The sequence below is a fragment of the Condylostylus longicornis genome, unplaced genomic scaffold, assembly GCF_029603195.1.
Source record: "Condylostylus longicornis isolate FDR11 unplaced genomic scaffold, ASM2960319v2 ptg000027l, whole genome shotgun sequence".
In the NCBI taxonomy this organism is placed as follows: domain Eukaryota; kingdom Metazoa; phylum Arthropoda; class Insecta; order Diptera; family Dolichopodidae; genus Condylostylus; species Condylostylus longicornis.
Window position 1 is genome coordinate 1,765,237 of NW_026577996.1, and position 25,561 is coordinate 1,790,797.

At 28.1% G+C, this 25,561-nt stretch overlaps 5 protein-coding genes across 7 annotated transcripts; 2 read left to right on the forward strand and 3 right to left on the reverse strand.

The window, feature by feature from the left end:
* Window positions 1-339: 339 nt before the first annotated feature.
* Window positions 340-2,101, reverse strand: LOC129607479 (chitinase-3-like protein 1). Its single transcript, XM_055518506.1, has 5 exons — window positions 1,999-2,101; window positions 1,745-1,927; window positions 1,394-1,667; window positions 1,080-1,327; window positions 340-1,019 (listed from the first exon to the last, which is right to left on the reverse strand). Exons 1-5 carry the CDS (start codon window positions 2,063-2,065, stop codon window positions 340-342), a joined length of 1,452 nt encoding a protein of 483 aa, XP_055374481.1. The 5' UTR covers window positions 2,066-2,101.
* A 2,734-nt stretch (window positions 2,102-4,835) lies between these two features.
* On the forward strand, window positions 4,836-6,905 carry LOC129607408 (chitinase-3-like protein 1). Its single transcript, XM_055518421.1, has 5 exons — window positions 4,836-4,924; window positions 5,144-5,326; window positions 5,398-5,671; window positions 5,888-6,135; window positions 6,211-6,905. The coding sequence occupies exons 1-5, from the start codon at window positions 4,861-4,863 to the stop codon at window positions 6,891-6,893; spliced, it is 1,452 nt and encodes a 483-aa protein (XP_055374396.1). The 5' UTR covers window positions 4,836-4,860; the 3' UTR covers window positions 6,894-6,905.
* An 86-nt stretch (window positions 6,906-6,991) lies between these two features.
* LOC129607407 (E3 ubiquitin-protein ligase SHPRH) lies at window positions 6,992-12,160 on the reverse strand. Of its 3 annotated transcripts, none has more exons than XM_055518420.1 (4): window positions 11,431-11,539; window positions 10,677-11,380; window positions 9,068-10,625; window positions 6,993-8,873 (listed from the first exon to the last, which is right to left on the reverse strand). In XM_055518420.1, exons 2-4 carry the CDS (start codon window positions 11,319-11,321, stop codon window positions 7,936-7,938), a joined length of 3,141 nt encoding a protein of 1,046 aa, XP_055374395.1. In that variant the 5' UTR covers window positions 11,322-11,380; window positions 11,431-11,539; the 3' UTR covers window positions 6,993-7,935. The 3 variants fall into 3 exon arrangements, with proteins under 3 accessions (XP_055374393.1, XP_055374395.1, XP_055374394.1); XM_055518419.1 differs by having other exon boundaries at window positions 8,150-8,324; window positions 8,413-8,873; window positions 10,677-12,160; XM_055518418.1 differs by having other exon boundaries at window positions 6,992-8,873; window positions 10,677-12,160.
* Window positions 12,161-12,491: 331 nt separating this feature from the next.
* LOC129607268 (uncharacterized) lies at window positions 12,492-17,819 on the reverse strand. Its single transcript, XM_055518143.1, has 11 exons — window positions 17,643-17,819; window positions 17,442-17,580; window positions 17,110-17,389; window positions 15,143-17,048; window positions 14,936-15,084; window positions 14,766-14,879; window positions 14,039-14,703; window positions 13,765-13,982; window positions 13,521-13,665; window positions 13,066-13,454; window positions 12,492-13,007 (listed from the first exon to the last, which is right to left on the reverse strand). Exons 1-11 carry the CDS (start codon window positions 17,678-17,680, stop codon window positions 12,701-12,703), a joined length of 4,350 nt encoding a protein of 1,449 aa, XP_055374118.1. The 5' UTR covers window positions 17,681-17,819; the 3' UTR covers window positions 12,492-12,700.
* Window positions 17,820-18,602: 783 nt separating this feature from the next.
* Window positions 18,603-22,030, forward strand: LOC129607362 (glucose-6-phosphate exchanger SLC37A2). The gene is made up of 9 exons (XM_055518323.1): window positions 18,603-18,753; window positions 18,826-19,026; window positions 19,105-19,262; window positions 19,493-20,061; window positions 20,320-20,530; window positions 20,584-20,732; window positions 20,788-20,911; window positions 21,035-21,112; window positions 21,204-22,030. The coding sequence occupies exons 2-9, from the start codon at window positions 18,899-18,901 to the stop codon at window positions 21,362-21,364; spliced, it is 1,578 nt and encodes a 525-aa protein (XP_055374298.1). The 5' UTR covers window positions 18,603-18,753; window positions 18,826-18,898; the 3' UTR covers window positions 21,365-22,030.
* The last annotated feature ends 3,531 nt before the right edge of the window (window positions 22,031-25,561 follow it).

Genomic DNA, 25,561 nt, shown 5'->3' on the forward strand with positions numbered 1-25,561 from the left:
GGTAGGTACATTTAAAATAGTTATTTTCTTTTTCTTGATTCGCTTAAGAATAATATACATTCACTTCAGTGTTAAGACTCCCCAATCCTAAAATCATTTCTAGATCTCATTTCTATTGTATGTAACATTTATATTATAAAAATAGTTGTAGAATATTTCTATTTGAGGTTTGTAAAACATTTTGATAAAAACTATCCAAGGATCGGTACCTTTTCATTGCCAGGCAGGAAGCTTAATTGCACATCTGGAGTAACGGTAATATATAAGTATATATTTATATGAATTAAAAACAAAGTTAATTAAAAACTCATTAAGATATTATTTTATAAAACTTTTATTTTAATGAATCGGACGTGGAAGTGGTGTACAATCAACTAAATCTTTGAAATTACATGTTTTAACAGTAATATCAAACCATAAATCATGTGGACATGAGAAAGTGTGTTTTCTATCTCCTTCACAAATATGGAATACAGAACAATCGAAAGGATCACGGAATGTACCGTCTTCATAACATACGAATTCAGGACCAGGTGGTGGAGTAGGTTTCGTTGGTTTTGATGGTGTTGTATTTGTTGTTGGTACGAAAGTTGTTGAAGGATCTGGAGGAGCACTACCTCTTATAATTCTATTAATTGCTTTCATTAAAGGATATTTTTCACCGCAAATTCCATTGAAATCGTCAGTTTCTAATGACCAAACCATGATACCACCTAATTTATGATCTTTTGCATATTGAGCTTTCAATTCAATACTTTTTACATCGTCATAACCAACCCATTGATTATCACGGAATGCGTATGGTACTTGTTGTGTTTCTTCCCAAACTTGAGTCCATTTTTCTGCTTTGAAATTTTCGCAAATTTCATTATATCCAATAAAGCCAGCTTGTCTTGTATATGGACCTGCTTGTCCTGGACCATTAAAACGTGAACCGGGTTTAGTTTCAGCCAAATTTGCAAGAGCGAAGTTACGTCCATATAATGGAACACCCAATACGATTTTATGTGGAGGGGCTCCTGTTTAAAAAATTAAAAATTTTTTTAAAACTGATATCAATAAATCTGCCATTATTTTACCTTGCTCTAACCAATATCGAACACAGCTATCTACATTCAATTGTTTTTGTGTTTCAGTAATGTCAGCTGGGCCAGCATATAGTGGTGCGTTAATGCCGATAGTTGTATCCCATGTACCATGTAAATCATAAGCCATAATATTAATTAAATCAAAATATTTAGACATGTTTGGAATATCGTATGATTGGCTTGCAGAGAATTTAGCGGCAGCGACAGCTGTTGTTAAAAGTAGACCATGTTTTTCCAATCTGTAATTTTAAATAAATAAATTGTTCAAAATTGCAAAAATATAAATTCTTTAACAATAGTCTTACTCTTCTTTAAATTCTTTCATCCAAATAACGAAATTAGCTTTATCTACTGCAACATCACCTCCTCTTTGAGCTGGATATTCCCAATCCATATCAATACCATCGAAATTATGTTTTAAAACAAATTCAATTGAGGTATCAATAAAACGGCGTCTCTTAACTGGATCTTTGGCAGCTTCTGAAAATTTAATTGAACCCTCGTTCCATCCACCGACAGCAGCTAAAGTTTTAAGTTTTGGATTTATTTCTTTGAGAGCGTTGAATTTTTTTATGTTTCCTATATAAAAAATATATTTTTAATTTATTAGTATATGCGTACACCTTATTCAATAAATTATACCGAATTAAACTTACCACGACCCCAGTTTTCTTCAAGATCTAAATATGCATCAATGACTCTGAATTCTCCATTTTCCGTAATTCCAAAGAATGAATACATTAAGTGTGTGCAGAGATGAGGATTAATATGTTCAACATCGTATTTACCATTTCCCCAACGATACGTTGCCCAGGTTCCAACATAGCATACAACATTTTCTGTACAACAACAATATAGTTTTATTGCCCAGTTTGTGAAATGGAAAATTTATTTTATATTAAAAACTTACGGTTCTGTGTTTCAGTTGCAGCTACTGCAGCCAAAACAACCAAAGCGCTTAGTACAATTAGTTTCATTGTGAAAAATAATTGAGCTGTGTTCAAATATATGAATTACTCCCACCGACAAATCGGACTGATTCAAAAATATTAAATTTCTCCTTTTATATACCGTTTTTCAAATCTAACTCAAGCTAAGACAAATCTTGATATTTTCAATAGCTCTTAATAATTTTGATAATGTTATCGGTGACAGTTTGCGGTGGTAATAATATTAGGCTAATCCCTTCAAGTATGTGATTGATACGAAAAAAAATACCGGCCCAATTGAAATTGGCAGTCAATAAGGAAAAATATTTAATATGAAAATGATAAAGTTGGAATACATTCGAACAAACCATTTATCTTCAGACTTTGCAAATTTTTAAAATTTGGAAAATTTCGTTTTTATTTTTGTTCATATACATATGTATGTACATAAGTATGTATTGACAATTAATAAATTAATGTTTTGATATCTTTTGCCACATATTTGCAAAATATTGCATAGAATTAGTTTTGAGACACAAATCAAAATAATAGGCAAAGTGTACCCCAAATAAAAACGAAAAACAAAATAAATAAAACCAATCTCACTACACAGAAGGTTTTTGAATAAGTCATTCCCGGTACCATAATTAATAAAAGTAAAGCGGCCGGAAACCCTATATGCTGAACAAATTTTTTAATTTTCAAAATGAAGTGGGAACATCTTCAGTCACAATTGAGATAAATTTTTTATTAAAATATGTATTTTGTTAATCCCAGCTAACCATCCAAAATTTTTGTTTTTTTTAATGTTAAAATTAATTTCCCTCATATTTTACATTTACTTTTTCTTACTCATACTAGGTGAATTTCTAGAAGAAAAAGCTTTTAGAAAATATTAGCTTTAAATACAAGGTAAAAGGTTCTTATTACATCCTCACTTTGCCTAATATATCTATAAATAATAATGTTTCAAACTGTCTACAGTCAAGGCAATAGTAATGGAGCAAGGCAAATTTATCCAGCAATTCGGACTTATAAGATGATTGTTCGTTCTTTTTTAGAAAAAATTTTTAAGAAAATTGAATTAAATCCACTAGGTAATTGGTCTTTTTTAAAATCAATTAAATATATCTGCAGTTTCCTGCCTATATTTTGTTAAGACATTTAAATGACAAAGAAAAATTTTGATGTTTCAAATACAATCTTGAGTACTAAATTTATTTGTAACAAATGCACACATATTTACATATGTAGTTCCTTACACAGAACAATTAACATAGTCATTGATATATTACAATTACAATAACTATTAAGTAATTAAATGAAATCATTTCTGAACATCTTCAATATTTAGGACATTTTTTATTATCGTTAATAAAAATAGATAGCCCAAAGTGCGTATACTCATACCAAAATGACTAATTTAAGTATATATTATTTATAAATTGGGTCCGGTGGAAATTAATTCTTATTAAAAATATAAAGGCTATAATTATTTTATTTGCAAAACTTATAAAAACTATAATACTGTTGATTTTTCTAATCTTTTGTTATGGTATAAAAGATTATTTTCGTTTAAATTTATACTCATAAAAACATAAGAAGCTTCAACTCAACATTATGAATATAATTTTCAAAATAACTTAATTCTATTATTAATCCCAACAATTGTTGTATTCATTTTGTTAAGTGCCTACATATATGTTATAAAAAACCAGCAGGGGTTTTTCAAACTTGAGTGCGTATTATTTAAATATTTGAGTGTTTTTAAAGTAACAAAATATTCAGAAATTTTATCAAAGCATTTAATAGTAAAACGATCACGTCAGAAATTTTGAGGGATTAATGAAAATTGATCTCAATTATATTGATCATTGAAATTTTGTAATGAAATTTGAACTATTGAAAAATTTGGAATTTCTCCACTTTAATATATTAATTGAAAATAAGTTAAATTAAATGTGGTCGCCGATAAGTTTTTTTTTATTACATATTATACATAAGCATATGTATGTATATGTTGTATATATTTATAAATTCAATTTATTTATATTTAAAACAATGAATTCAAGTCATTTAAGCTTTAGAATTTGGTTAAATAGATCATAATTTATTTAGACTTAGATTTAAATTATTAAGAGATCTATCCTTTTTTCGATCTTGCTTTTATTGCAACAACCTGCTTCTATAAGTGTTTGGAAATATGAAATTAATGGTTATATATATTAAATTTTTTCTAAACTCATTGCTCCCGTCTTTAAAACGCATGTCAATTTAAATAGTTGCTGAAAATAACACTTATTTAGTTAAAGTACTTTTTTTTTGTAGTTTGGGATTCCTCAAAGAAAGTTGAGGTTGAGTCAAAGAATTTTCTTTATGAAAGAACAACAACGGTACGAAATAAATGCAATGTGTTTTAAACTTCTTACCCCACACAATCTGTTTGAGATCGCCTTGAAATATTCGATGCTGCAGAAAAATGTTTTCCAAAGCTATGATTAACATAACGAAATTTAAATTTCTAAGGACTATTAAGTTAGTCTTCCTAAACATATTTTATTTATATACACATATATACGCACATATATGTATACATCTAAACACAAACATGTACAATGTAAGTGTCATTAACAAAGCATTCAAGTACTTTAATCTATTATGTAGGTACATATTTTTATATTATCAAAAAACTCAAAAAACTTTAATTGAATTTCTTTTCATTAAATAGATTAAATAGGAAAAATAATAAACTCAAGCAATATATAAAAGGTCTAATATAAGTTACGGTTTTCAGTTTTATTTTCAGAAGGATTGAGTATACTTTGTTACTTATTACTAAAAAAATGAAGCTGATATTAATTGCTTTAATTACTTTAGCTGCAGTTGCTGCAAGTGCAACTGAGAATAGTAAGTTTTGTCAGTGCTAGATTGTGTAAAAATTCGCATTTTAAATTAATTTCAATCAAACATCATGAAGTTTTTAATTTCTTTTGTACAAAATAGAAATGTTGTTGTAAATTATAAATTATAATTAGCAATTACTAATTAATTTATAACAATTTTTCTATTATTTTGGAATCGCGCCTTTAATTCTTTAAATCGCTATTTCTTTTTTACACCTTTTAGAAAATATTGTGTGCTATGTTGGAACATGGGCCACTTATAGAACAGGAAAGGGAAAATTTGACGTCGAACATATTGATCCAAATCTGTGCACGCATTTAATGTATTCTTTCTTTGGAATAAATGACAAAGGTGAATTTAGAGTTATTGATGCATATTTAGATCTTGAAGAGAACTGGGGAAAAGGTACATATGTTTAGATAATACAAAGCTGGAACTAGCAAATGAAATTAAGCAAATTCCTATCATAATTATAGGTAACATCAAAAAATTTAATGCTCTGAAACAAGTAAATCCAAAACTCAAAACATTGGCTGCTGTTGGTGGATGGAACGAAGGTTCAATTAAATTTTCTGAAGCTGCTAAAGATCCAATCAAAAGACGTACATTTATTGAAACTTCAATAGAATTTGCCTTAAAACACAACTTTGACGGCATAGATATGGACTGGGAGTATCCAGCACAAAGAGGAGGCGATGTTGAAGTAGACAAAGCTAATTTCGTTATTTGGATGAAGGAATTCAAGGAAGAGTAAGATTCTTTAAGATTTCATATAAGGCTGTTCACATATAACTTATCGTATTTTTCTTTTTTGAAATGCAATTCGTAATACATTTTTATAAATTTTACTATACTTAAAAAAAGAAATAATTGAAAAGGATTCCTCCTTTCTAATACGTTACGTAATATACAAACAGTCCTTTAACAAAGCAATTTTTAATCACGCACATTTGCACGTAATTTCAGATTAGAAAAACATGGTTTGATTTTAACAACAGCAGTTGCAGCTGCAGAATTTTCAGCTAGTCAATCTTATGACATTCCCAACATTTCAAAGTATTTTGATTTGATTAACATTATGGCTTACGATTTACATGGAACATGGGATGAAACTACTGGTATCAATGCACCTCTATATCCTGGTCCAAATGATGTTACCGTAACGCAACAACAACTTAATGTACACAGTTGCGTTCAGTATTGGTTAAAACAAGGTAAACATATCACAATCGTTACGTATTAATTAAAAAAAATTAATTACAAAATTATCACTACTTAAATATTTATAGGAGCTCCAGCTCATAAAATTGTGTTAGGTGTTCCATTGTATGGCCGAACATTTGCTTTGGCCAACGCTGCCGAAAATAAGCCTGGCTCACGTTTTTATGGTCCAGGACAGGCTGGTCCCTATACTAGACAAGCTGGATTTCTAGGATACAATGAAATTTGTGATAACTTCAAAACACAATCATGGACGCAAGTATGGGAATCCACGCAACAAGTACCATATGCTTTTAATGGCAACCAATGGGTTGGCTATGATGATGTGAAAAGCATTGAATTAAAAACGCGTTACGCTAATAAATATAAATTGGGAGGCATAATGGTTTGGTCATTAGAAACTGATGATTTCAATGGTGTTTGTGGTGAAAAATACCCATTAATGAAAGCAATCAACAGAGTTTTGGGAGATGGTAGTATTCCACCTAATCCGCCAACAACTCAAGCTCCGATTACAGACCCAACAACAGCTGCACCCAACCCGACACCACCGCCTGGACCTGAATTTAAATGTACTGAAAATGGAACTTTCCGCGATCCATACGATTGCGCCGTATTTTATATTTGTAATAACAATTTAAAGCACAGTTTTAGATGTGCTGATGATTTATGGTTTGATATTAAAACTTCAACATGCAATTTCAAGAACCTAGTTGATTGCAAACCGCTTCCCATTCCACCAAATTATTAAGATAATTCATAATAAGAAATAAATAAATTTAAGAGAGCATATGTACATACTAATCAATCTTTTTATTTTAACTAAATTGTAAATTTTTTGTTGATTTACATAGTAGACGTGGTTGGTCGTGGGCTTGTTGCCGTAAACCTAAGACTTAAAAAAATCTCAAAGAAAAAGTCCAACGGCGTTAAATCGCATGATCCGGGCGGCCAATTTTGATCATCAAAACGGGAAATTACACGACCGGGAAATGACTCATGCAGTAATTGAATCGTTGCTCGGGAACTTTTAATAACCCTGATTTTCCGGCTGTTGCGCTGTATTTTTTTTTTGGTTGGCAAATCTTGTGTGAATTTTGGGACACCTTTTACAAATTAAAATTTCTTAATTAATGTTACAGCCAAGAAAGTAATTATAATCTGGCAATCATTCTGGCTAAAAGTATATGTCTTGAGGGCATCATCTAGCAACCAAGATGAGTATCATACCATCAATTCTATATTTGCCTAGGCGGTGAATTCAAATGGTCCCACACTAAAACACCTTTGTGCTTGATTATAGTTGATCAATATTAAAAATATTGTAATTCTGAAGTAATTTTGATTGTGACAAATTTTTGTATTCGCTCCTTTGCTTTAGTTACATTTAAATTTCGATGCGGAGTGTCATTACTTTCTTCCCTTCGTATTGAGTAAATTAAGGCTTTTGTAATACTTAAGAACCCATTTATATAACAAAAGTTTATTGTGTGCACGAAAATTAGAATGTTTTATAAGAAGTAAACACATTCCTCTTACAATTTAATAACAATTAAAATTAAATTAAATATTTATTATAATACTTTGCCTTAACTTCCTAAATTTTTTTATATTGTTGATAAACCAACCTATGACAAAATAACGTACAAAAATCAAAATGTAAGTTGTATTCTAACATTATATTCGTTTATATTTGTGGCAGCGGCATGAATATTGATATATGTAGTAAAACTACAGGCTTTGATTTAATCTCAATTTGAATGGTAAAGTTTTTAAGTTATTTTAAAATTTCTTTAATCATCCTTTTCATTACCATATTCGCTCTGCTCGGAGATAAATTGTAGTAAGTGTTCTACCGTTAAATCTTTGTAATCTAGAGATTTTAATTTGGACATTGTATTAAAAATTTGTTCCTCAATGGTATTTTTGACTATAAATCTATGAATAGTAGTAGATTTTGTTTGCCCGATTCTGTGAACACGACTTATAGCTTGCAGTTCTTCGGCAACATTTAAGATGGGCTCCACTAAAAAAACGTGTGTTGCTTCAATCAAATTTAGCCCCTTAGATCCATGTGCTAACAACATAAGCATGCAATTTACATTTAAATTTTCGTTTTTGAATTCTTCGATCGATTTTGTTGATGACATTAACCTATGTTCAATAGAATTCTCCCGCAATGCTGTAGAAATTAATTTTAGTATGGAATGCCAATGAGAGAAAATTAAAATCTTAACTTTAGAGTCTTCTATTTTAAGTTTTATTATTACGGATAAAATTTCCTGTATTTTTGAAGAATATTCGCCTTTCACCGGAACATCATTTCTAGGTGGCTTACGAGTGACAAAATATACTTTATAAACCTTCGCACGGCAGACTGGACAGCTAAAAGAAGCTCCTATTTTATATCGCGTCATTTCATCGAGACATAAGACACACATTATGTGACCACAATCAAGAACACTGTATTTAGAACTAGGCCGGGATTTACATATAGGGCAATTATCTGGTTCGGAATTTTGCTCTAAATGCTGTATATATTTCAGTCGACCTAATTTTTTATAAAATTCTATTTTAGATTGGTTTAGTTCAACGAATAAATTTTCAAATGTGTCATTAACTTGGTACATTGGTATCTGATATATTACATTTTTTGACTTTTTGGCCTCAACATCGTCATCTATGACTTCTAATCTCATCTTACACATTTCCAATTCATCGTATGCTTTGGCTAAAATTAAAAATATTGATTATTTATTTTGATATTTTCTTTTTCGTAAAAATTGTTAACTTTTTTTTGAATAAAAATTAAATAATAAAGTGCACGTTTAAAATAATAGAATGTTTCCAAAAATATGGAACGACTAAATCAATGGAATGTATAAAATACTTAGCAGTCCATGCTTTATAAAAGCAACTACTTACCAACAAATTCTATTTCACTCCATAATTTCGAAAGATCTTTATATTCCTTTTTTAAATATTCAATAATTTCTAAGGATTTTTCATATCCTTCTAAATGACATGAAGCAATTTTGTGATTTTTAGCGAGAGACCACGCACATTTCAATATGTACTCCTGCACACAAGGATTCCACGTTCCTGCAGTTACTTCTGTATCTTTATTTAATTGTTTATCAAAAATTAAACATTCATATTCGTTTAAAGACATCTTTGATTTGCATAAATCGCAAATGTCGCTTTTATCTTCATTTTGCTTTCTTCCATCTTCACTATCATTATCTTCACCTCGAATATCTTTTAAGTGACATTCAAACACTGCTTTGACAAAATCAGAAACTTTTTTGTGCAAATTTTCCTTAGGTTTGATCAAAGCAATTATTTCTATAATTTTAGTGAATTCTTTTAATAATTCATTTCGTTTGACAGTTACATTTCGGAACCATGTAAATATATGAAATTCTATTGTTTTAATACTTCGGCTGTATTCACTAAATATACTGTTAGCAAAGCCGAAATTATCTTCCTGAATCTTTAGCAAAAGTGTCTCGGAAAGACTGTAACGGCCAAGCTCCTCAAAAATACCAATAAACGACTTTTCAACATTTTGAGTCCCGATTTCTTTAAACTTTTCATTTAAGATATTTTCTGTTTTCGTATAGCAATCCAAAGCCTCTAAGTATTTTTTTATATAAGTGTTGATATATTTCCACTCAAGTTCAAACTGTTGACTTATGTAGCTTTCAAAAACATGTGTTTCGGCCCGATTAGCAAATCCAGCAGCTATTCGAATATTGTGCAAAGCATGGATTTGTAACAAGCTATCAACACTAAGCGATCCTGAGAACTCTTTTGCCAAACCTATGACACTTTCATACATTTTTATCGCTTTTTCATACTCTTCTCGAATAATATGTATAGCAGCTAAACCATTGCAATTAGATGCCATAAGACGAATTTGATTTTTACATTCTAATTCATTACTCCCTTTTAAATGCTCCAAGAGCTCTTGAGGTTGCAATAGCTTCTTAACATGATTTTGATTGTTTTGAAATTTCAATAGCATTGGAACTGTACAATCTTGCCTAAGTTTTTTTAAAGGCTCCAAAATCTTTTTCAGTGTATAAGCATCAAACTGAGAAATAGTAAGTGAGTATGCTGATTCTGTTTTTAGTTTTGATATTTTTTCCTTAAAACTTTGTGAACAAATTTGGCGTTCATTACTATAAAACAATTTTTCACCATCATCAAATTTAATATAGTGAACCTTTTCTACTTGCTCTGGTATTTGTAATTCATTTACAACAGCTTTTTTGCATGTACGCCACATTACTTTTCCAAGAACGTCAATGAAAAACTCATAATTGCCTTCAAAAAATGTAGCAGTCAACCTTCTCCAATAAACTTTTTCAAAAACTGGATTAACATCCAAAAATTCAAATAAACCGCGGATATCTTCTAAAGATTTTTGAATAGGCGTTCCTGTAATTGCCCATCGATGCACAGCTGGAAGAAGTTTTACCTATAAGAAAATGATTTTATATAAAATTAAGATGTTTCTAAAATCTAATACCATTTGGGAAGCTTTCGTGTTTGACGACTCAACCATTTGTGCTTCATCCAAACAAACCCTATACCATATTACTTTTAAAAGAGGAGACTCCATTCTCATATACTTTTTAGAATTTCTAAAATTACATGGAGATTTGTTGTCAGCGGAAAAATAAATTTCTCTCTTTAATATATTGTAGTCTGTTAAAATTATATCATATTTGGATATTTCATTTGGACTTATCCAGGTATTACTGACTCCGGTATAAAGTAGCACTTTCAATGGTGTTAACACATGTTTCATTATTTCAGTATACCATTGTTTCTTTATAGTAGCTGGGGTAACTATAACTGTTGCCTGGCTCTTTATTAATTCCTTTTTGTTAGCCCAACAACTTGGACAAATATGTGGATTATCTGGTTCGGAATATAACCGTACACATTTTACGTGTTGTAAAACTTCACATTCAATACATTTAACAGTTTTTTTCTTTCTTACAGAATTATTAAAACAAATACAAAGTACTTTATCCTGCATTTTTTTAATTTTAGCTAAAGATGGTCCATTATCAGAACTATCAAACAATATATCATTTTCGGGCATAAATAATACATTCTGCTTGAGTAAAATCAAAGACAACATTTCTATAGTTTTACCTAATCCCATTTCGTCTGCCAAAATACCGCCACTTGGCAATATCCTTTTAGGAATAAATTCGGTTATATCTAAATTGTATTGATTAATATAAAATGTATAACTAGCACAATCAACAAACTTGATCTTCTTATAGTCTACAATTTCTTGCCTCACGCTCTCAACGTACAACATCCACTTGACAGCCTCTTCTTGGTATGGTCTAAGAGAAGGGCGTAAATGTTGTTTAAGCTTTTTACCATCAAAATTTTCCAAATTATCATTTTCATGTTTTTGTTTCAATAAATTATATACACGATCACACAAAGTATCTTTGTTATATTCAAAACATTGTTCGCTCCTAGTTATAGATCCAGTTATGAAAGATAAATCATCCAAACAGACTAGTTGTAATAATCGAATTCTGCTTTCGATATTCCTTCTGCATACTCCTTTACTAGAAATATCTAAGACTATGCAAAGATATTTATTACTGCAATCTTCCACACATTCAATTTTCATGTCACTATTTAATGATACATCATAAATTAAAGTTTCCAAAGAAAAATCACACAATTTTTCATAATAATCATTTTTATATTTAAAACGTCTATTTTCATCAGACACCGAGTGTCCATTATCTGCTTCTTGAAAGCTAATAGCTATGCGCCTTATGTTAAATTTGGAATTTATTTCTTCATTCACTTCATTCTTCATCATTAACACTCTACTTTTCCTATTTTTATTTTACTTTTTTTTATGGAAATAAATAAAATGTTTGTTAGAATATTTATATTTCCTTAATTCTCATCCTTTGAAAACTATATATAAAATATACATATGTATATGTACAATGTGCAATGTACATCCATATGCATATATGTTTTTATTTACCGACTTTGTTTTGATTTTGCGTAATTTGACAGTAGAAATGTCACACCTGAAAAATACACCTATACCACAGCAAACAACCAGAAGTCTTTCTCAAACTTTCCTAGAAAGGAAATGCTGAGAATCTGTGGAACCAATTAAGGAATCAATTATATAAGTGTGTATGTACTTACACAGCCCCCGATCCACATCTGAAAGAAATATTTTTATGCCAAGTCTACATTCACTTCAAGACAATTTTAGCACTCGAATTAAAAGTCAAATTTAATTCCGTTAATTTCGAAAGCTAGTTTATGTATATTACATTATACATTTTAATAATGTGTAACAATTAATGAGTTATGTTAAGAAAGAGCTTAAACCTACTTAAACAACTTTACTATAATTAAGATGAAATTTTCGGTATAAAAATTTAATATTATTTTAACAAGTCTAAATGACAATTACTTAAATTGATATAGTACTACTAAATAAAAAAAATCATATACATATACAGAAGGTACTTAATAGTTAACAGGTAATCAGAGTTTTAAATATTTTAAAATTTTGTTGTTGAAATTTTTTATGTCACTTTGGTCAGGCTCATAGTATAGTTTTCTTTTTTTTGCATCTGATATAAGCGATTTCCACACATTTATGTCACTTAAATGTTGAAAGTTACCGCATAATATGAGACACTTTTTCGCTCTTGTTAATGCAACATTCAAACGGCAAATTTCATTTAAAAACCCAATTCCCTGCGTTCTAGCATTCGAAATAATAATAACATCTTTTTCTTTTCCTTGATATGAATCTATTGTATTAACCTCAATGTCAAGTTTTTCTTTTCTGTAAAAAAAAAAATTACAACATAAAATATACATAATTATTTTCTTTTATACTGTACCTTATTTTTTCGCGCAAATTATGGCAATGTAAATTATAAGGAGTAATTATACCGTAGGAGAATTTCTGTACTGGCATAAGCTCAACCAATCCCTGAACTAATTTAACAATAAAATCTGCTTCTGAACAATTTTCTATTCCATTTGTTGAACTCTTGTTTTGATTAAAATTTAATTCAATTATTGTATATGGCTTAAGTATTGGTGTAAAACTTGTAGTAATATCATCGTTCATTAAACGATTTCTATAAAAATATGAATTAGGCCATTTGCAAATTTCGGGATGCATGCGATACTGAATCTTTAAACTCATTATAAAGCGATTTTCCATTCCTATCACTTCTTTAGCACGGGTAAAATAAGATTTTCCGAAGTTGTATGCTTTACTTAGCTTTTATGATAAAATTACAGAAATAATTAGTATTAGCTTTAGATATATATTTATTTCAATACATACATAAGATAATGTTGTGGCAGGCAATTGCTGAGTGTCACCTATTAAAATCAATGAATTAATACCGAATTGTAAGGGAACCAAGGTCCAAGGCTCATTGCACTGTGTAGCTTCATCTATAATACATACGTCGAAATAGTTGCAATACCTTAATTATAAATAAAAATATTTTAAAAATTAATTAAATTAAAACATAAAAATATTTTCTTACTTATTTTAAAATGAAAGAATAAAATGTTTTAAATACCTCAAAAGTCTGACACAGCTTGAAAGAGTTGTGCAAACTATATTTGCGTTAGCTAAGAACTTATATTCTAAATTTCTATCAATTTCATTATAACTTTCACTTAACAAATTGTTTATTTGACTCAAATCTTTTTTGGCCTTTTCTAAATCATTATCATCTCGGCTGTTAGACCTTCTTCTATTCTCCAACCTTTTAACTTTTTCTTCTAATAATTGTTTCTAAAACGTTTTATAATGAACGACCATATCATGCCTAACATTATTTGAAAATTTACCTCATCCATCAACGCAGTCATTTTTGGAGTTTGTTTTATGGATCTTCTTTGCAATTTTATGAGCTCTGTTAGAGAATATGGTCTTACTTCCATATGCATTTTATCTAAAACGCCATATCTCACTAAACGGAACTTTTTGCTGTCCATTTTTTTTCGAATCCTTATTAATTTTTGCGTTATAACATCTACAGCGACATTGCTTTGTGCGCAAACTAATATTTTTCGATCCAGATGACGTAACTCAAGTCCATATTGTAGCTGCAAAATCAAATTTGTAATTAATCTTGATTTTCCAGTTCCAGGAGGCCCTTCAATAAGTGTTACAGTGTCTCTCGAGGGGTCAATTGTACGTAAGTAGGTCTCCATTAAAATATTTTTTTGGCTGTCGTTTAACTGGTCATAACCATTATATTTATACAGTTTTAATTCACTTTGTGTATGAATATCGGTGTTCTGCATTAAAGTTTGAGGACTTAAAATTTTCTGCAGTAAAGGAGAGTAAGCCAAATTTTTTACGGCTTCAAATGCACCAAGTTCTGTTGCAATCACTGACAATTTTTGTACTTTTATCACTTTAGCGTTTCTTATTTCAGTTAAAAAATTTGAATTGTAATTGCTCTCAATTTTCACACCGTATGTCTTTAGGACTGTAGTTGAATTTGGATCTAAAATGCAAGAAATATATTTAATAAATGGATAACAAATGCTAAAAATTTATTATTTGTACTTAAAACACGATTTGTTATTACATGACCAAAAATATTTTCCTTGTTTAATACTTCAACAAAAACTAATTCGTTTGAATAAAATAAAGGTTTGTTAAAAGGTAATGCACTGGTGTCTGAAAAAATGCGCAAATTCAGTTTTTTACAGTATTATAAAAGTTAATATGTTTACATTCGCAGTGACAAATAATTCTTTTTACTGAAGTTTGTTCTATAATCTCAAATTTTACTAAATTCAATTGTATAGTTTTAGTTTCATGAGATTTCCTGTCTTTTAATAATCTCTCCCATAACTCTAATTTCATCAAGGGGAAAACTATTCTAAAATATCATAAAGAAACATTAATTTATTTAGTTTAATATTTTAACTGCGCTTTACTTTTGGTAATCTTCTAATGTTTTAAAAGAGTGAATCATAGGGCATAAGAGAGATGTGCCATTGACATTCGCTTTTTCTCTGACATCAAACCATTCAGGTTTCCATGAAAGGATTTCAGACAAAATATGATCCGTATTAGATACTGCAGATCTTGGATATTTTAGTTGCCACATGCGTTTTCTGTTTTCAAAGTGTGACAAATCTAACATTCTTTTATTAGTTTCTTTAACAGATATTTGATCAACATTTTCTTCAGTTGTTGTGTCAACATAAAATGTGTATACGGTAGGCTCAAGATTAAATTTTACTTTTCTATTGGGGCTGTTTTTCAAATGTTTCTTATCATTCGATTTTATGCATGACTTCAGATTTTTTTTTAGCTGTACATTTGATTTGTGATTATTTTCTAACCTAGCACTATGGTGAGTATTAGGAGCGGTATTAATACGGTTCATGCTTCTTGTTTTTTTATTTCGATTTTGATTATTTATATCAACTGATTTCCTTAGGTTTCTATCGGCAGAAGAAAGAACATTAGAGAAAAGAGTTTCCTTACTGGTAGAAGGTTCACTACTTTTCCTTCTGTTGAGTATTTTTGACGTGGAAGTACTTGCCAAATCGGTTAAAAATGATCCTCGATTTTTATCTGTTACTTTCACCTTTGCTTTTTTAACAACTTTTTCCTTTTCTTCATCATCGAGGTTATCAATGGAAATAGAGTGCTTGCGTTTTTCCCTAGGTTTTTCTAAGTTATCTTCTGATTTCTTTTTCTCCGCTAATTCTTTAAGTTTCTCCTTTCGCTTATCCCTTATCTGAATTTTTTTATTCTTTTCTCTTATAGCATTTGGTTTTTCGAGCCATTTTTTCTGTAATTTTAAACTTTGATTGTCTGTTCGAGAATAGTGAGTTCGTAGACTCTTCTTAGGAGACTCTTTATTTAATGGAGATGTAATAATATGTACTGCTTTTTTTGTGGTTGTTAACGAAATTAAATCTGCTGATACACCTCTGTTTTTGCCTCTTTTTAAAGGAAGTGACGGAGCATCTATAATAGGGACATTGTTTTTCTTTTTATTTATCTCTGCTGGGCCGACATCAACTTTCACGAAATTTGAATCGTCATTTTTTTCTATCCTATTGGTTTCCATGGAAGTTCTGTTCTGATTTTTGTCATTTTGCATTGAAAATCCTTCCGAAGTTTGATTTATCATCGTTTCTCCGTTGGAAATAATTTCGTCTTCATCTGAAGCAATTTTTAAAAGAGTTGAATTCGATTTCTTTTCATAAGTTTCGTCAAAGTTTTGAGACAGTTTCATGAACCATTTTCGTGTTGTGGGGTCTAATTCTTCATCCATTTCATTTTTTAAAGCATCGTCATCTAACGTGAGGTCCAAAACGTCCTTTGTATAAAAATTATTGTCAATATTTTGTAAGTTTTCATTGCCCTCTATTTCTGTTATATCTAACTCAGCTATTTCTTGTTTAATTTCATCCCACACTGCTTGCGAAAGTTCATCGGATTGAAACTCAAGAAAATTGCAATCTGCTTCTTTTCCTTCATCACTCGTTTGTTTATCTGATATGAGTCCTCCACTTTGTAATTCATTTGGTTTTTCTACTATCTCCATTTTTTCAACGACTTTTCTGCTGACTCCGTTGTGTGTTGTTTTACCAGAGAAACAGCAAATATTATTACTTAATGTTTTAGATACTTCTCTGCTATTATCAATTTTTCGATTCTGGTTTAGCCTCGCAGTAGAAACTATTTTATCATTTTCCGAGTTTTTGTTACTGACAATGTCTATCTGGTTAATATATGCTTGCTTGCTCGAATTACTTGGTTCTTCTATGTTCTTGATAGATATTTTTTTTGGTTTAACAAAAACTATATTACTTTGTCCTTCACCTATAAAAGAAATGGTCAATTTTCTTTATTAAATCCATCTTTACCTTTAAATCTGCTATACTATTTTTTTCTACAGATGTATTTTTTTTATCTTCTATTGTATCTGGTTCAATCGATTCATCCTCAGAGATTACAACTACTGAATCATCATCATCTTTTTCTGCAACATCTTCAACAGCAAATGTTTCCATTCTTATTTTCTTCAATCTATATACATGATATATACAATCTTGTAAGAATTCGTCTATACTATGAACTCCAATACCAATTTTATCATTTTCTCTTATGACGGTTGACGAACCTTTATATTCAATTTCATTCACAAAAGTTCCGTTTGAAGACTAAAATTTGGCTTTTAAAAGACATTCTAATCCACTTATTTAAAATACATACGAAATCTTCTAAACGAATATTTTCGCCATCTACCATAACACTACAATGATTTCTCGATCCAAATGGTCCAGATATTTTAACAGTTGCATTTGGAACTCTACCTACAATATTAACTCCTTCATTCAATCGCACAGAATACCTGTGGGCATTTAAAACATACTTATATTTACACTTGATATAAAAACATTCACGAAACCATACCTAATTCCTAATCTTTCCAAATAAAAATTAGACTTCATCCTTTTAAACTAACAAAATATTTCAAAATATATTTTGAAATAAGAGATTCCCGCTAATGTCACAACACAATTACACACCCATACAATTTTTGACACTACAAGTTTGTTTTTGATTTTATGTTACTTCAATTTTCAACACCATATTATCGCACTCGCACATATACCCTCATCGATTAAGGATCTATAGATTGACGCTTGAACTCGGTTGACAGCAACACAGAGGAGGACCTTTGGCCCTGAATTTTAAGAAAGAGTGACAGTTCAAAAGTACAAATTTATTAGTGATGGGAACTATCGAATATCTACTGTTACTAATTACATTAATTATATTACATTTAGTACATTAATTATATTACGTTTAATTATGGATACCACGAACTGCTCCCAATTTTTTTTTTGAACTAAAATTTTATACAAATGGTACTTTTGTTTTGCCATAAAAGAGAATGAGTTTATTACGTGCAATTATGCTATATTGATATTATTTATTAAAAAATGTCTTTTAATTTCATTTAGCTTACAATAGATAAAAGTTACAAATTATTTTGCTACAAAGATTTTACCTCTTTTTTAATAATGGCCTCCAATAAACTTTAAAATAATATAAACTATCAACTCAAAATAACAACAGAGTTTTAAAAATTACTTCTATTCACACAGTTTCTATTCGTATAGTTTTGTATAGATAGTCTCTCGAAATAATTTTGAAGAACCATAATATCTTTTAGGGCTTAAGCGAATTCGATAATTATCAATAATTATCGAATGAAATGAGTAGATCTTTTCTTGTATTCTTTTTTGTTACGTCAATTTGAGAATGCATATGGTATAAAAAATAATGGTATAATTAACTAATACGCCTACCTATTGTAGTCGTATATGTGGTCATTTCAAATGTCATTTTAAAGTGTATAAAGAAAAAGTTAATTGCAACTGTTGTAATTTTACTAAGTATAAACAAAAATAATTTCCTTATTTTTGTTGGATCTGCAGAACACTATTGAAAAGTATTGAGAGCCTTAAGATTTTGTAGTCAAATTCTGTTGTTGAAAATGTTGACGTAGCATCGCTAGGTATGTAATCCTTATAAGCTTTAATAGAAATATTTAATAACATGCAGGCTTCCGCTGTAAACTTTTACACAGATACGAGTATATACAACATTTTTTAACTTTTCTTTGTTAAAATAAAACTTTAAAATTATCACATAGTAAGTTAATGAGGATTTCAGTTAATAATTACAAAAAAATGAGCATAAATTATAATGATATCCCAGTAGGGATTTTGGCTATACAGAAATTTTCTGGTGTTTGTTGCTCTAGAATAAGATTTAGGAGAGAATTATTGTAAGTACTTAATACTTCATATATAGACATCTTTTATTCTTAAATTTTCATAATAAAATTGAAATGTTTATTTTTCAGATTTAAATCATCTGTGTTATTTTTGACATATTTATCTTATACTTGCTATCATATGACTAGGAAACCTATTTCTGTTGTAAAAACTGTTCTTCAAGGAAATTGTTCTAATATAACACCCTCAACAATAAATGTAACGTGTGATGGGTATCCACCCTTCGGTAAGATTCGAATTAAAAAATAAAGTAGGCAGAAGTTTCATTTACTTTTGTAAATTTTTTTTTAATTACTGAAAATTAAATTCATTGAGTATTATCATACATAGTTACAAAATTTTTAAAAAATACACATAATATACATATACATATGTAATATGAATCCAGTAGGTTCATGAATATAATATGAATCATGAATATGACCTACAAAAAATTAATTTCCATTTTACTTTTAGATGACTTAAATGCTGCTAGTTTGTTTGGTTACCTTGATTCAGCATTCCTATTTAGTTATGCTGCTGCAATGTTTGCTTCAGGATTTCTTGCGGAAAGATGTTCCTTACGTTATTTCTTATCTTCAGGAATGATATTAACTGCGATTTTTACATACTTGTTTGGTATTGCAAAAACGCTTAATATACACGATATTTGGTATTTTATTTTTGTACAAGTTGCGGCTGGAATTTTTCAAACCACTGGATGGCCAGGGGTTGTTACCGTGGTCGGTCGCTGGTTTGGAAAATCTAAAAGAGGATTGATATTTGGTATTTGGAACAGTCACACATCAATTGGAAACATTTTAGGGACATTTATAGCTGCCAAATATGTTACTAAAGACTGGTCTCTGTCATTCATTGTTCCTGGACTTATAATGGGAATTGTCGGTTTTATATTGTTTTTGTTTTTAGTAGACTCTCCTGAATTAGTTTCTTGTAACACGCAAGATGTAAGAACTGGACGGCGATTATCCACAGATTCCGATGTGGATGTAGAAAATGGAGATTCTTCGGTGATCCCCCAACCGGTAATAAATGCAATTTTTGTAAATTTATTTTTATCCCATATAGATATAGTATAATAATTACACATATACGAGAAAATTTTGTAGCAATGTAATTTTTGTATTTGCAATACTTTATAATGCTTGTATATTGTTGCATCGCTACTTATGTATTTAGAAATCAATAATATGAATAACTGCGAAAAAATGCACATTGTATTCTTGGGCTCAAAAATATGTGAGCTGAAATAAATTATTTGATAATTAACATTTATATTACAGGAAATAACATACCGCCCCACGGAAAGAACACATTTACTTCGCCGACAATCTAGTACAAATTCTGTGAATCATTCTAATAATGCTGTACCCATTGATGTATTATCGGCTCTGAAAATTCCTGGCGTTATAGAGTTTTCTTTATGTTTGTTTTTTTCAAAATTAGTAAGCTACACATTTTTGTACTGGTTACCGTTGTATATTCAATCATCAAGTAAGGTTAAATAAATATAAGTTTAAAAATAATATTAACTTTTTAAATTTCAGCAACTCTACCAGCAGAAGAAAGCGCTCACATATCTACAGTTTTTGATATTGGAGGTATTGTTGGGGCAATTGCTGCTGGAATGATAGCCGATGCAACATCGATGCCGGCTATCACATGTGCCGGAATGTTTTTTTTGGCTGTACCAATAGTAACGATTAAATGCATTTGTTTTTACTGCGTACTAATTATTTTAACTTTTATAGTTAGCGCTTTATCATTCCTTTGGAGCAGAATCGTTGTCTTTTGCAATACTCCTGCTATTTTTAGCTGGAATTTTAGTTAATGGACCTTATTCTCTTATTACTACTTCAGTAAGCGCTGAATTAGGTATGTTACATGTACCTAACATGTATACTTTTTATTCTTGTAAATGTGGATGCATTTAATAAAAAATTATAAGTGTAATTTAAAATCAAGTGTCGTAGTTAATAACTCAATATTTTATTTCAGGTCAACATAGTTCTCTTGAAGGAAATGCAAAAGCTATCGCAACTGTCACCGCAATTATAGATGGAACTGGATCAATCGGTTTGTAAAATTGTTATTTAATATTCGCATTTATAATAAGTATTATACAATCTTCGTGTATACGTATTCAAATTTATAATTAATTTTATAGGGGCTGCGATTGGTCCTCTACTCACAGGAGTTATTTCAGGATTTGGTTGGCAAAATGTTTTTCATATGCTTATTGCATCGGACATACTTGCAATGATTTTTTTGAACCGACTTGTTTACAAAGAATTTGTTACGCATCGCTTACCTGCGAGAATAGAATAATATTTAATTTCTGTAGATGAAAAAATTAATTTTTCTAAAGAAAATTAATTTTTTAACATAATTCGCTCAAATATTTCAAATTAGATTTTTTTTTTAATTATTTGAATAAAAGAAATAAAATCTCTCTTTTGCTTTAGAATTTAAAGAAAAGGAAGCTGATATTTGAGCTATAAAAGCAATGTTAATTCAAAACTATTTAATTTTATGTTTAAATAATTAAATATCCAAGTTTTAAGCTAACTATTTTTATACTGTGTTTCCAATAACTTAAACTGCATATGTATAAATATGCTACGATATTTTATCTAGAAAATTTACCTAAAACACTGAATTTCTACAACCCGAATATCAGTCTAATACAAAATTTTATGTACGTATATGTTTTAAAATGTTTTAACTTATTAAGAACTTTTTGTATTGAACCAAAAAAAGGATACATATTATTTTTATTAAGTTTTTAAATGCTATACTTATGCCTTTTTGAAATTGATGGTGAAATATTGGCTTTATTTGAAATATTCCTAGAAATGCGGTTTTAAATTTGTAATTATTTCAAATTTTTTGGACGCATGTAAAAATTAAAATAATACAAATTTATTTTGGCTTTTGATTGCCAAGCAATTATATTCATAATAGTTCATTTTATATTCCAATAGCATAATTAAATGTACATATATACATATAAGCTCTATTAAAGATATATTATAGTAATTAATAAAGTATGTATACATTTTTTAAAATGAAAATGGCCTTTATTTTGTGTTTTAAATTTATCTTGAAAAGGAAAATAAACATATGTAAAAAAGTTTTGTATTCATAAATTATGAAAATTGCTTTACCCACACTGTAAGTATTGATATATTATGTATTTTTTAATTGCAATTTTTGGGAAAAAAAGGTTTTCTTAAAAGAACTAAATGGGTATTTTAGAAGTTATTTAAAAATTTTAAACTGACATAATGTAACATAATGAATTTTAAACTGAAGACTTAACTAATATAAAAACTACATATGTAATATATTAGTAAAACTTTATAGCCATAGTAGTAATTTTAGTATTTACATACATATTATGTATTTATAGATGTATGTATGGAACAAAGGTGAAGTGTTTTTCTTCTATGCTGTCTTTAGCTACATTATAAGAATTTAGTAGTTAAAATGGGGTTAAAATACATATTATGTACATATTTTAGTTAAAAAGAATTTATAGATTTTGAGTTTAAAATTTAAAATTAAAATTTTTATTTATAATTGAATACATTTTTTTTATTTTTATAATTTTTATTAATCACAGCAGTCTTCTTTTTAAAATGAGTTGTAATTCAAGTTACAATATATAATAAATTGGTTTTTTCTCTTTAAATTTATATAATACATATTATATAGGAAATTTTGTATCGTAATTTTTATCATTTTATTTCTCATAAGAACCTTAAAATCGATTTATCGCTTATAATAACACAGAAAAATGTTTTAACAGAATAACAAGTAAAAATGAAAGATAACAAAAAAAATTACAATATTTAAGTTTGTTTTTATATCGTATTTAAGTATATGTATGTACATACATATATAGTATTTAAAAATTTGGAAATAAAAAATAATTGTTTGTTATTATTAAGATCATCTCCTCAAAGCAAATATGTATGCATGTAAGGATTTACAAAACAGTATTGTGTTTTCCAAAAAAATCTTAAAAAAATTTAATATTAAGTATTAAAAATAAATAATTTAAATGTATTATAGCATTCGAATATTTGTAAAACCGAATTTCTTAAACGTGCAAAATTACCTTTAAACATTTGTCCTAGAACATTTTTCAGTCCTCGAACATTTTTTTAATTAAACATATAGAAAAATATTTGATATTTGAGATAAATTTTGTTTTTATAGCATTATTGAAAGCTAATTGAAACCTAATAGTCTTTAGATTCAAGTTATTTTAAGAACTATGAATGAATATTAAGTTTTAAAAATGTTTTCTGCGTTACTTTTTATTTTGTTTATAAAAAAAATATTTTAAAAACTAATTTTTTAAAAAGTATGTGTGCCTACATACATATACGCTTATTTCATATGTACATATAAATTGCACATTTTACAATTAGATGATCTTAAATGTGTTTAGAACGCTTTTATGACATAGTAAAATTTAGATTAATATCATAAAGCTCTTATTGAAATATAAGTTAATTAAGCTAAAATTAAAGTATAATTTTAAACATTAAATTTAATAATAACTAAATAAGTGAACATATTGAATTAATATAAAAAATGTAGAGTATATTTTTGTAGATTTCATTTAAAAAGACAAAAATTGAAAAACATAAAACGGACAATAAAAGTTTTAATATTTTAGAAAAACATCATAATGCAAAAATGCATGTGTTCAAGAAAAATAAGGATGAAAATTTTATAATTGAAAATGTTTTCATTTTATATTTATGACACATTAATCAGCGCCAAATAATTTAAAAGGTATTGAAATAATAAGAATGATTATAAAAAATATTAATAAAGTGAAACATCCTTAACTTCTAAATCTAATTATTATTAATATTAACTTAAGTATTCAATAACTCTAATAATATTATTATAGTTATTAAATTGTTAAAATAAAACTGAAAAAAATAAATACTCAGCTTATTTTTAATATTTTATCCATTACATATAATAATTATAATCGTTTTTCTTTTTATTGGAAAATAAGTTATTATTAGATTGTAAGGAAGTTTGAAAGATTGTAGTAAAAACTTGAATATATCAAATCAGACAATTTTCAATGATCCTTTGGTTGATTGTAAAATAGGACTAAAAGCTTACTTTTTGTGTTTTTCTTTACTTAACAAAAAAAAAAGGGATGTTTAAGAACAATTTGTGATAAAACAATAACTTAAGTACGACATAAAATATTGTTTTTTCTCTTAAAAAAAAAGTGTGCCCCAAACAAGTTTGTTAATATGAAATTTATAGTTGGTGGTTTTTAGAAATCTACAAAAATTTCTTCGAACAGACATTTTTAGCATTTTTTCGCGTTTTTAGTTTACTTTTTGGTTTTGTTTTTTTTGTTTGTTTTTTGTTTTGGATTTTATAATATACTTTTGAATTTTTAGTTTACTTGATATATTGTTTTAAATTTACTTTTTTAATCTACTTAAAAGAGTTTATGATTATATAATATTATAATTAAATGATTATTATTTTAATTCAATTCATATTTTCTTCCATACTCAATTAAGAATAAGATATTTTACTAGAAATAAAAAATTTATTTTGGAATGTTAAAGTGATAAGTGATTCAATAGTTATTTAATCCATTAATTTATATTATATTTGAATTTTACATGATATTTTTTTTAACTAACTTAATAACATTTTTGATTTAATTTTAATATTCCTTTTTTAATTTTCGTCTTTTTTTTAATTAATATTTTTATATACATAGATTTATTACTTTTAAGACTCGCATATTATTTCTTGTTTTGCATTATTATTTGTTAGTATCGTAGTATATATATTCGCATGATAAATGTTTATCAAATTTAGTCTGTTCCGTCTATAATGTAGTAACTATGGGAATTTTAACTTAATAACTTTAAAAGTTTCTAATTAATTTCGTATATTTATGTATGTAATTTATAATATATTTCATTTTTGTATTATGTTGAAATATATATTTACATTTATTCTTCTCATTAATTGTTGGTCAATCATATTAAATTTTATAAATATGTACTTAGTTGGACGATTACGATAGATTAGAAAATGAGGTTCAAATCTTTATATTTTCCATCACATTAAAACCGTCTATTGCTATAGCATACTTATACCGAAATCTTAATAACATGCAAGTTCTTCATATTGCTAAATAGAAATCTTATGGAAAATGATAAAATAAAATGACTAAATGGAAAGTTTTCATTCAAATTACGTAAAATTTTTCTCCACGCATCAATTGATAAGAACTTTAAACACTCATAGAAATTTTTACCGATAAGTCTGAAGAGAATATAAATTTTGACCGTATACTGGACTTAATTGTAACGACATGAATTTTAATTTTAACCAATGTGTTGCTAATATTAATATGTTCCTCTATAAGTCTGTAAAATACAATTTACCAAACTTGTTAATTAAAACAAACTTGTGTTTTTGGTTTAAGATTCAGAATTTGATTGGGAAAGCAATTTTTGT

Bases quoted from the DNA above. Each gene is read 5' to 3' on its own strand.
- LOC129607479 (XM_055518506.1), bottom strand. From the start codon at position 2,065: ATGAAACTAATTGTACTAAGCGCTTTGGTTGTTTTGGCTGCAGTAGCT. The intron at 1,328-1,393 runs GTAAGACTATTG...TTAAAATTACAG, and splicing joins ATGAAAGAATTTAAAGAAGA to ATTGGAAAAACATGGTCTAC. The intron at 1,020-1,079 runs GTAAAATAATGG...TTTTTTAAACAG, and splicing joins TCGATATTGGTTAGAGCAAG to GAGCCCCTCCACATAAAATC.
- LOC129607408 (XM_055518421.1), top strand. From the start codon at position 4,861: ATGAAGCTGATATTAATTGCTTTAATTACTTTAGCTGCAGTTGCTGCA. The intron at 4,925-5,143 runs GTAAGTTTTGTC...TACACCTTTTAG, and splicing joins TGCAAGTGCAACTGAGAATA to AAAATATTGTGTGCTATGTT. The intron at 5,327-5,397 runs GTACATATGTTT...TCATAATTATAG, and splicing joins TGAAGAGAACTGGGGAAAAG to GTAACATCAAAAAATTTAAT.
- LOC129607407 (XM_055518418.1), bottom strand. From the start codon at position 12,008: ATGATGAAGAATGAAGTGAATGAAGAAATAAATTCCAAATTTAACATA. The intron at 10,626-10,676 runs GTATTAGATTTT...ATTTTCTTATAG, and splicing joins ACACGAAAGCTTCCCAAATG to GTAAAACTTCTTCCAGCTGT. The intron at 8,874-9,067 runs GTAAGTAGTTGC...TTTTAATTTTAG, and splicing joins GAGTGAAATAGAATTTGTTG to CCAAAGCATACGATGAATTG.
- LOC129607268 (XM_055518143.1), bottom strand. From the start codon at position 17,680: ATGAAGTCTAATTTTTATTTGGAAAGATTAGGAATTAG. The intron at 17,049-17,109 runs GTATAGCAGATT...TTTCTTTTATAG, and splicing joins TACATCTGTAGAAAAAAATA to GTGAAGGACAAAGTAATATA. The intron at 13,455-13,520 runs GTATGTATTGAA...TTATCATAAAAG, and splicing joins CTGCCACAACATTATCTTAT to CTAAGTAAAGCATACAACTT.
- LOC129607362 (XM_055518323.1), top strand. From the start codon at position 18,899: ATGAGGATTTCAGTTAATAATTACAAAAAAATGAGCATAAATTATAAT. The intron at 20,062-20,319 runs GTAATAAATGCA...TTTATATTACAG, and splicing joins CTTCGGTGATCCCCCAACCG to GAAATAACATACCGCCCCAC. The intron at 20,733-20,787 runs GTAACGATTAAA...TAACTTTTATAG, and splicing joins TTTTTTTGGCTGTACCAATA to TTAGCGCTTTATCATTCCTT.